Raw genomic sequence first — 11,344 nt, forward strand, 5'->3', positions numbered from 1 at the left:
TTGTCTGAATTTAGAAGCAGGAAGTTTTTGTTCATCCAGGCCTTTGTCTTTTAGACAGGCTTCAAGTTTTACTAACTGATTAGTTTCATCTGGTTTTATAGAAAGATATAGCTGAGTGTCATCTGCATAACAATATAAGTTTATGCAGTCCTTCCTGATGATATGTCTTAATGGAAGCATGTACAAAGTAAAAAGTATTGGGCCTAACACTGAGCCTTGTGGAATTCCATAACTAACTCTTGTTTGTCTGAAAGACTCATTGTTGACATGGATAAACTGGAATCTATCTGATAAGTAGGATTTGAACCAGTCTAATGCAGTTCCTTTAATCCCCGTAACGTCTTCTAATCTCTGTAATAAGATCGTATGGTCAATCGTATCAAAAGCAGCACTGAGGTCCAGAAGAACAAGTACAGAGACGAGTCCATTATCTGAGGCTATTAAAAGGTCGTTAGTAACTTTCACCAGAGCTGTTTCTGTGCTATGATGAACTCCAAAGCCTGACTGAAAATCTTCAAACAGATCATTCCTTTGTAAATGATCAAAAAGTTGATTTGCAACAACTTTTTCCAGGAATTTTGAAATAAATGTCAGGTTGGAAATTGGTCTGTAGCTTCCTAAAACAGCTGGATCAAGAGTCGGCTTTTTAAGTAAATGTTTAATTACAGCCACTTTAAAAGCCTGCGGTACATAGCTGGTTACAATAGATAGGTTGATCTGATCTAATATGGAAGTATTAATTAAAGGGAAGACTTCCTTAAAAAGTTTAGTTGGGATGGGATCTAACAGACAGCTAGAGGATCCAGATGAAGAAATAATTCTACTTAAACCTGTTAGGTTAGTTAGTTAGTTAGAAACCTGGACTTGTTCTTGTTTTCCTCTATTAATGATGAATAAAATAAAGTCCTGGCCTTACGAAGAGCTTTCTTATAAAATATTAGACTATCCTTCCAGGTGAAATTCTTCCAAATTAGTGGAATGCCATTTCCTTTCCAGCTTTCTAGTCGCCTGCCTAGCAGAGCGTAAGTCTGAGTTGTACCACGGAGACAACTTCCTCTGGTTCATTACTCTCTTCTTCAGAGGGGCGACATCATCAAGAGTTGTAGCAGAGATACTACAGTGTTTTCTACCAGATGATCCATTTGTGTAGGACTAAGATCAACATAGATGCCTTCCACTGCTTTAACACACGGCATCGAAGAGGATAAGCATGTAACTGCTTACTTAAACTTGGCCATGGCATTATGTGACAGACATCTACTGTAGTGGGATTTATTCCCACATGCTGTGTAGTCCATTATTGTAACTTCAAATGTTAATAAGAAGTGGTCTGACAAAACAGGGTTTTGAGAAAATACAATTACATTTTCTGTTTCAATGCCATATGACAGAACCAGATGGAGGGTGTGGTTACCACGGTGACGGTGTTTATTTACATTCTGAGAAAAACCAATGGAATCTAATAATGAACTGAAAGTAGAACTGAGGCTATCGTTGTCCATGTCAACATGAATGTTAAAGTCTCCCACTATCATCACTTTATCTGAACTCAGCACTAAATCAGATAAAAAGTCAGAGAATTCAGTTCGAAACTCTGAATAAGGACCAGGTGGGCGATAAATAACAACAAATAGAATCGGTTTCTCTGCTTTCCAGTTTGGGTGTGAGAGACTCTCAAATGATTTATAACTACATTTCGGTCTTGGATTAATTGATAAACTTGAGTGGAAGATTGCTGCCACTCCTCCTTCTCAGCCTGAATCTCTCGGAATATGATAATTAATATGACTGGAAGGAGTTGCTTCATTAATACTAACATATTCTTCCTGTTGCAGCCAGGTCTCTGTGAGACAGAGTAAATCAATCTGATGATCAGTTATCAAGTCATTTACTAACAGAGATTTAGACGAGAGAGATCTGATATGTAATAGTCCGCTTTTAATTGTCAGATTTTTTTTGAGCCATTAATTTGGTAGGATACATTTTTATTACATTTTTATTGATACATCTTTTCTTGAGTTTTTTAAATATAGGTGGTCTGGGTACAGACACAACCTCTATAGGATGTTGAATGTTTTGGGTGAGTGACAGCTCTAAAGAAGCTGCAGAGGAGCGTGTAAGACTGCAGCTCTGCGTCCTGGCCTCAACCCTGGATGTCAGGTTTTAGGGCTGTTAAGAGACATGGCCATATTTCTAGAAAGAAGAGCTGCACCATCCAAAGTAAGATGGATGCCGTCTCTCCGGATCCGACCAGGTTTTCTCCAGAAAGTATTCCAATTGTCAATGAAGCCCACATTGTTAGTGGGACACCACCTTGACAACCAGCGGTGAAGTGAAGACGTACGGCTAAACATATCATCAATGGTCCGGTTAGGAAGGGGTCCAGAGAAAACTACGGAGTCCCACATTGTTTTTGCAAAGTTGCACACCGATTCCACATCAACTTTAGTGACCTCCAATTGGTGTAACCGGGTGTCATTACTGCCGACGCTAATAACAATCTGACTGTATTTACAATTGACCTTAGCCAGCAGTTTCAGGTTTGATTCAATGTCACCCGCTCTGGCCCCGGGAAGACATCTGACTCTGGCCCCGGGAAGGCATCTGACTCTGGCGTCTGGTTTCGCTAACTTCACGTTGTGCAAAATAGAGTCTCCAATAACCAGGGTTGGTTTCTCAGCGGGTGTTTCGCCGAGTGGGGAAAATCGGTTGGAGACGTGAAGGGTTCGGTGGTGAACCGTGAGCTTCTGCTTGGGACTGCCCCTCCTTCGTACTGCCACCCAGCCGCCCGGCTGTTCGGGTGCTGCAGGGGACCGGCTGACTAAGCCTGCAGCCCCGGGCAGCTGCGCTCCCCCTCCCTGAGAAGCTCCTATGGCTAGCTGGTTATTTAGCATGGTGCACAGCCGCGATTCTAATTCGGTGACCCTGGCCTCCAGAGCCCTAACTACATTACATTTATTACAGGTAGCATTATCATCAAGGGAGGCAGGGTCGTAACTAAACATGTCACACACCGAGCAGGAAAAACAAGAAGAGGTGGAGGAAGAGAGGGAAGCCATTGCTAACTGCTAAGCCAGCAGTACCAAAACGGCAAGTTAAGTGAACGTTTGGTCAAAGATTTAACAGTAGAATTGCTCAAGAAGAGCAAGCGTGAGTTTTAACTTGAGATTAGAAGAAGTGTAGAGAGAGTTAAGATATGTATAATTCAGGAAAAGAAGCTGAAATAGCAGAGAGAAGTAACACTAGTCACAATGTTTGTAGACAGGAAGTGACGCAATACGCTCACCGTAATGTCAGACGAGATTCCTCCCTTGTAAACCAAAGACAGGTCAAGAGAGCTCTTGCTAAATCCCATCAGTACTCTTGCTGTAGCATTTTGGATCAACTGCAGGGTTTTTAATGAGTAATCTGGACATCCTAACAACAAGGAATTACAATAATCCTAGAAGCCTAGAAATAACAAACGCATGAATGAGTTTTTCTGCATCACGCTGAGGAAGGATTTTCCTGATTTTATTAATATTACGTAGATGAAAGAAGGCAGTCTTGGAGATTTGCTTTATATGGTGGCTAAAGGACAAATCCTCATCAAAGATGAATCCAAGGTTCCTCACAGTGGTGCTGGAGGCCAAGACAATGTCATCTATAGTAACTACAGTAAGTAATTAGAGACAGAGTTTCTGAGGTGTTTAGGACCGAATACAATAACTTTAATTTTATGTGAATTTAGAAGTAAGAAATTGTTGGTCATCCAGGCCTTTATGTCTCTGATTTATTTTGTATGGTTTCATAGAAAGATCTAGCCGGGTGTCATCTGCATAACAATTTAGACTGATTCTGGTGATAGTGTAGTTTATTTTCCTGTTGATAATAAATTACTCATTTATTACAAATTACTGACTTCAAATATTGATCTTTTTAATAAGAAACGTTCGGAATTGGAAGTATCGACATTTCAGTATCAAGTCACACACCACTTCTGCCAACGTAGAAGGGCTCCGCTTTCCTTGTACTGCTTTTCTGTGTACATGTGATTATACTTAAAAAAAACTCAAACAAAAACATGACTCATGAGAGAAATTTGTAAAATGTATTTAGGTTTAGTGTACAAAACCAATGTAATCATTTCGCCATGCAGTTCCCTTCTTTTCCATCACTTCATATTCAGGCTTTTCCTGTGAAGACGGTATTGAATTGCATTCTCTGGTTCTTAAATAGTTTTGATTATAACTACAGAAATCACAGCACAATCCAGATTGTAATAAACCATAATCTTTCACTAAAGATTGGCTTTAACAAACTGAGAACATTCAGTGATACAAGAGGACAACATTAACCACCCAGACTGGAAGTTGGGTCTGTAGTCACGACAGCCTTATAATTACATTCAAAAGTGACAAACACGAATGCGACAGCAGTGCCGTCGCTTCGCACTCCCTCCAGTAGAAGAACAAAAATGACATTTACACAGCGAGACATGTAGCATGACTGTAGTGTAACTGAGTGACTTTATTTGAGATCCTCCGGACAGATTGTGGGGTGTCCTGTCTGAACCTGTCCTCACGTTACCCAACATTTACATCAGAAGCAGAAACCTGATACTTCTCCCAATCAGGCCGCATGTTTCAACAGCTCACAGTCACTGATGCTGACTAATGTTTGTGCCAGTCACTCTGACAAGCTCTGAGGGCTAATGGAGGACAGAGATATGATTCTCTAGCTTTGTAGAGACTTTTGTTCATGAATGTGATATGGGTGCTTTTCTAAAAATGTTGAATAATGTAAAGTTCAAAGAAATGTATCATGAAAAGCACTTCAATTAACCTGCAAATGACGTAGTGGTATTACTGTTGACATATTTGTGACAGTTGTGACTCTTTTTGCCAGATCATCAGTCTGACCCGGCCGTTGGATTCCTGGCTGGAGCACGTTAACTTTGCCACGCTTTTTGACTGCCTGACGGACACGGAGATTTTAGTGGTGTTCGCAGCTGCTGTCCTGGAGAGGCGGATCGTTTTCATCGCGGATGAACTCGGGTATATTTCACCCATTTTACACCCGAAGTTTATTTACGCTAACCTCAAATTTGAAAAGTTGTTGCAGAAGGTGAAATATCGTCTTTTATGTGTCCATTGGTAGCTTTTTAGAGGTGGAGTGCCTAATAACAGGTCAAATTTAGTATAAAAAGCCAACAGGAAGGACCTTTGGCTGACGGATGCAGATTATGCTCGATTTATAGAGGCTTCTGGAGTCACCTAGGTTTAATATGTGGCCGACTAGATATAAGTGGCAGAGATCACTTAAACCAAGACATTTGAAGAGTCACTACAGGTTCTGGTGAAACTGATGGACATTTAACACCATTACTAAAATCAATTAAATCTATTGTTGAAAAGTGATCAACACATGCAAAACAGTCATGTCTGGCTCAGAGGTGAGTTGACTTACCAAAAAAAGATCTACTTTTGTCTCATCTGTCCAAAGGCAGTTGTCCCAGAAGCATTGTGGTTTGTCTATATGCATTTTAGCAAGTTGAAGGTGTTGTTGTTTTTTTACAGTGGAATCCTCCTGGGTTGTCTTCCAGAGGGCCCACCGTGTTAAAAAAAAAAAAAAAAAAAAAAAAAAAAAAAAAAAAAAGGGGGGCGCATGCTCTTATCAGACACTGCCATACCCAGACCTTGAAATTCAGCTTATTTCGACTTGAAAGTTTTCCTTAGTTCTTTGTCTACCGTTACCGCCATCCCTCTGTTCAGGCTAGGATCGGTTTTCCTCTTGCGGCTGCATCCAGGCAGCACGACCACAGTCCCATGGACCTAAAACTTGTTAATATTTTAAACTCTCATTACAGGAACAACAAACTGCTTGGAGATGGTTTTATAGCCTTTATCTTTAACATACTCGTCTATTAAAAAAAAAAAAAATTGGATCTTAGACAACTCTCTGGTTGGCTTTCTCTGGTCCATGTTCAGTTTGGTGTGCACGAGATACCAAACAGCAGAGTGACCACTATTCTCCATTTGAATAGGCTGAATGACTGATTACAGATGGTTTGAAATGTCAATATAATCTAATTATTTCTAATCTTTTCTTGGTGTACCCACCATTGACTGTATATAAAAGTGGACCTAGCTTCCGGAGGCCAATGCGGAACTGCCTTTAACTGCAATACCACTGACGGGGACTAGGGGTTGGCTCCAAGAAGGCTCTGGCTTTATAGACTCCCATTCAACTTCTCCAATGAAATACAAAGTCAATACATTTTTCTCAAATCATAATGGTGTCATTGTCTAAAATCACTCCTTATTACTTTTCTGATCGTCGATCTGAATGTAATCCTATCATTAATTTCATATCAGGCCTTTAAAAGCGGTAAGTTTTGGGCCATATCTGTTTGATTGACAGGCCTGTGGTGCAGTCAGTTTTCTGCTATATGTGGCGGGCGTATTGTTTTCTGGTTCCCAAAGGATTGAGTCAAAATCACCCCCTCCCACCAGCCCAGCTCATCCAGATGTGGCTCCAAAGTAGGAACATGGCGATGGCTAATATCTGAACTTGAGGCTTTAGAACGGCAGTTCACAAACCAATCGGTGAAACGATTGGTTGCCACTTGGTACCAACAAATCTGTTGCGGCTTTTTTGGAATAGTCTTTGTCGAAGCATCAATAATTAATCTTAATTTGCAGGTATAGAAAAGAAAATTACTTTTAATTTCCTTACTTTTCAGAAAGGAGTCAAGCCTGTTTAATAATAAGCTGTAACGGTTACCATCAGATTCATCAACAACTATTAAACAGACAAGTAAATTAATACATGAATACTTAAAAAAAAAAAAAGCAACAGGCAATTAAGAAAATGAGAACAGAGGTTGTCGGGCGGTGGACTGAGACTACTTGTGCTGTTCGGGACAGAGTTGGTTCAGCAGTATAAATGCTAAATATAGCTGTATGTGTATATTATGGTCCACATCTTGTGACAAAAATAAATTGCTGCCTACCTTTAAACGTCAGCAGAAGTCCCGAATTTTGCATTGATACAGTTTACTGATTGTAATGACACAAAATAGCTTAAATTTATTCAAAAGAACAATATTTAGGTGTCTCCCAGCTTTTCAAACCACTGAATTTTTAAACTAAATCTTCAAACATTTACGTAATGAAACCAGTAGATCGCAATCTACCCGGTAGATGGCGGAGATCTCAAAGAAAAAAGACCTCTGAAGTAATGTGTTAAGGAATTACAATTGTGTATGTGACCTCACAAATAAACCAACACTTAGAGTGTAAAATACATTAAAAAAAAAAAAAAAAAAAAAAAGGTTTGTGGCTTGACAACCCCCCCTGGTTCCCCATGCCCCATGCCAATGTCATTGTCCATCACAATGGTTCACTGTAGACATTGTCATATGCCACTTTGAAAGACTTTTAATGAATGAACAAGATTGGGTCAGCAAACCTGCACAATTTTCTTTATTTCTTTTGAAAAAAAAAAAAAAAACTTCTGATGTTGGCTCTGTCCTTCAACAGCACGCTATCTCAAGTCATCCACGCAGTAGCGGCCCTCCTTTACCCTTTCACCTGGCAGCACACCTTCATTTCCATTGTTCCGGAAATCCTGATTGATGTTGTGATGGCACCCACCCCCTATCTGCTGGGAGTCCAGAAGCACCTGCTGGACTTAGTCACCGACCAGAGTGATGTGAGTTATCAGTGACAACAACAAAAGCAACTGCAAATTCTTGTGTTTGACTTGGACAAAGGCAGGGTTTGTGTATTTGATTAATAGTTAGTTCATATTTGAGTGATGTCCATACTCTGCCCCCCTTTTTTTTGTATAACACAGCTGCTGGTGGTTGATCTGTCAGAGGATAAAAAGGAGACCTTCATTGCTTCAGTAAGGGCTATAACAACGAGTCTTTATGTAATCGGCTATACTTTTAAGAAAAAGAAAAGCTGAAACATTTGTGAAAACTTGTAAAACCTGTCTTTACAGGTTGGTGATGAAGGCTCTCTTTTGCCACCGAAGCTCCAAAGTGAAATACTTGAGGCGCTAAGTGACTGGCAAAAAGCCTCAAGTGAGTAAACCAACACTGTTGTATCTGTTGATACACAAATAGAAATATTTCCAATCGCCTCGTATATTCTTTCTTTCAGCGGGGGAGGAGCTAAACCGGGTGGTGTCGGAAGCATTCCTGCATTTCTTTGTGAAAACAGTTGGCCACTATGCCTCGTACGTGAAATACAGTCAAAGCGGGGAGTCGGGGTTGTTTGAAAAGAGACGTTTCTACAAGGCCATCGAGTCCAAGACCACTCGACACTTTGTCAAAAAGTTCATCCAGACACAGATGTTTGACCTTTTTATCCAGGATGTGGAGCGGCAGCAGCCCGGACCACATCAAGGTGACTACTGGGACGCATGCACACATTCCGGTTTCTGTAGCTTATCCTCATTAAAAGGGCAGGTCGCACAGAAAAGAGATAAAGCAGAGGTGCTCTTTGGAATGGCGCGTGACATCATGGCTGCAGCAAAGGTTGTCCCGCTGGGAGACGAGAGGTATTCCCCAGTAAGATACCAGCCTACTTGGTCACGTCAGTATTTCACACTTAAGTGTGAAATGCAAAGCCTGATGGGTTTTTTTAGGCACTTTCTGTAGCTTTGTCCTTCATGTAGGCCTCTGCTTTGTCTGTACTCATGTGTTGGTTCCCCAGCACTTGTTACCAACATGATGCATATTCAAATGCAAAATATGACAGATTGTTGATTCACATGTGGAATTAAAATGATCGCAATATGGAACCTTTCAGGCTTTTTTTTTTTTTATTGTCCACTAAAAAAAAGTATTGCCAAAATCGGTCAGGAACAACACCCAACAAGTGCGAGGCAGAAAGAACAACCTTAGGGCTGTATGGGTAAGATACAATAAGCAACTGTATCTCCATCACCAGGTTAGAATCAGATCTGAAAAGCATCCACTTCATCAAAAAGTAAATAACAATGAGTCAGTGACACTGATATTATTAAAGCTGTTCTCAAAATTCGCAACTGTCATAAAGAGCTTTGTAAGTCTGCAAAATAATTTTAAATTCTATCCTTGATTTAACAGGAAGCCAATGAAGAGAAGCTAAAACAGGAGAAATATGATCTCTTGCTAAATCCCGTCAGTACTTTTGCTGCAGCATTTTGTACCAGCTGCAGGGTTTTTAATGAGTAATTTGGACATCCTAACAACAAGGAATTACAATAATCTAGCCTAGAAGTAACAAATGCATGAATTAGCTTTTCTGCGTCACGCTGAGGAAGGATTTTCATGATTTTATTAATATTATGTAGATGAAAGAAGGCAGTTCTGGAGATTTGCTTTATATGGTGGCTAAAGGACAAATCCGCATCAAAAATGTCTCCAAGCTTCCTCACAGTGGTGCTGGAGGCCAAGACAACGTCATCCAGAGGAACTAAAAGTGTACATGTCATGGTTAGCTTTGCACATTTGGAAAGATTAATGCTGATTGATATATACTGGTTTTGAAACAACATATGCTGCAATGCAGACGTCATTTTTAGGGAAGGCCTTCTTTATTTTAGCAGAACATTCTAGCATTCTACAAGTATTACAACAGCATGGCTCCATAGAAAAAGAGTCCGGGTGCTAAAACGTTCGGCCAGCAGCCCAGACCTGTCACCTCATTTAAAACATATGGCGCATAGTGAAACAATTCGACAAAGAAAACCCTGAACCGTTGAGCAGCTTAAATTTTGTATCAGATAAGAATTGGACAACATTCCACCTTCAAAACTCCAGAAACCGTTCTCCTCCTTTCACAAACGTTTACAGAGTGTTGATATAAGAAGAGGTGATGCAACACGTGATGCTAGCATCAAAAAAAGATGAAAAATAATTTTATAAAATAATAAAAATGTTCTGTTTCAACATTCGATATGTTGTCTTTGGTCCATTTTAAATGAAATATGGGTTTACATGATTTGCAAATCATCACATTCTGGTTTTGTACACAGCCTCCCAACTTCTTTAGAAACGGGATTGTATTATAGTGATAAACATGTACTGAATGGAGGTTATAAGGTGAAGAGTTGCATCTAAGCCATTTCCAGGTAATGGGGGATTTTTTTTCTTGGAAGAAATTCTGAATGTGTGATTTTGATAACTAGGGATGCATTTTTTGAGGGGTTTAATTAATGTTAGGAGAGAGATTCTAAATTAGCTATGTCGCTGCCTTTTTTTTAAATTTTTTTATTTGATTTGATTTTAAAATGTTTTTACAGTGCACTGATTCACACCGGTGTTCTTTTTCCCTTTGTCCTGCAGGAGTATTTCACAAGAAGATACTTGAATACCAGGACAAGAAGAAAAGGGAAAAGACAAAGAAACACTAGCTGCCATTGTGGTTCACTGGCATATATAAAGGAGTTCATAGGAAAAGATATGAATGCTGTACTTTGTATTTCATGTCCTGTGTCAGTTTGGTTTAACATAATTATGTACTAATGTGTGAATTACTGTATGGCTGTGCTGCTACTACTTACTGTGTGAAACACTGGCAAAATGAGCTTTCTTCCCCGTGTTGGTTTTTAGCCTGTGGCCACAGTCTGCCGCTATTGAGCAGGAAAATCATTTAAAATAAAGAATAGTTTTTTTTAAGTCCATGTACAGTCTCTGTTTTTTAGGCAGTGAGGCCCCCCAGTGGATGGAGAACTTTGTGTGTTGTTCATTGTTTTCTTTCATTCTTTCTGTTTTCATTTATTGTTTTTCTTATTTGTGATTGGCTTAACTGACAAATAATTAAAACCTCCTTTCCTTTCATGACCAAAAGAGGCTGACGATGTAGCGGTGCAGTTCACTCCAGTTCTCTTCCAAATTATATTTACTAACTCTTTTTGGTACTGCAACCTTGTTTGGGGCCCCAGTGTGAAAATAAGCAGTTGGGCCCCTATTTATCCCAGTCTTCTCACACGTTAAGCGATGCATACAGTGACCTCTGCTGGATAATATGGTTTACTGCGTGGCATTGTGAAGAACCACAAATTAAATAGTGCGCAGGAAAAGAGGAGACTGGAAGCAAGTAAACATCAATGTTAAAAGTCTTAAACCTAAATAGTTATAGCTGGGGATACACAATGTGTTTTGGTAAATATTCACAAAATTAAAACACAACTTTTTTCAAATTTCTGAACTCCAAGGAGAACCTTTATTATTATGCAATCTAACTTGTGCAAAAGCCTTCTCAAGTATGCCAGGAATTGTCCATAAATACTGGACAGAGCTAAATGCCACTGATTAGTGTAAATGTAAACTCTCCATATTGCAAGACATGCTAAATATGTTGTCATG

At 39.7% G+C, this 11,344-nt stretch overlaps 1 protein-coding gene across 3 annotated transcripts in view; it reads left to right on the plus strand.

Annotated features, from left to right (window-relative positions):
* dennd2da (DENN/MADD domain containing 2Da) overlaps positions 1 to 10,654 on the plus strand; it is a 42,739-nt gene extending 32,085 nt beyond the window's left edge. For all 3 annotated transcript variants that reach the window (XM_069169138.1, XM_069169139.1, XM_069169140.1), the window contains 6 exons: positions 4,888 to 5,036; positions 7,524 to 7,695; positions 7,840 to 7,890; positions 7,990 to 8,071; positions 8,151 to 8,396; positions 10,322 to 10,654. In XM_069169138.1, coding sequence (XP_069025239.1) covers positions 4,888 to 5,036; positions 7,524 to 7,695; positions 7,840 to 7,890; positions 7,990 to 8,071; positions 8,151 to 8,396; positions 10,322 to 10,389 — 768 coding nt within the window. In that variant the 3' untranslated portion in view covers positions 10,390 to 10,654. The remainder of the gene's footprint in view (positions 1 to 4,887; positions 5,037 to 7,523; positions 7,696 to 7,839; positions 7,891 to 7,989; positions 8,072 to 8,150; positions 8,397 to 10,321) is intronic.
* The last annotated feature ends 690 nt before the right edge of the window (positions 10,655 to 11,344 follow it).

This window comes from Embiotoca jacksoni, unplaced genomic scaffold (assembly GCF_022577435.1).
Source record: "Embiotoca jacksoni isolate LCO1_2020_lvr unplaced genomic scaffold, fEmbJac1.0.p SCAF_43, whole genome shotgun sequence".
Classification (NCBI taxonomy): domain Eukaryota; kingdom Metazoa; phylum Chordata; class Actinopteri; family Embiotocidae; genus Embiotoca; species Embiotoca jacksoni.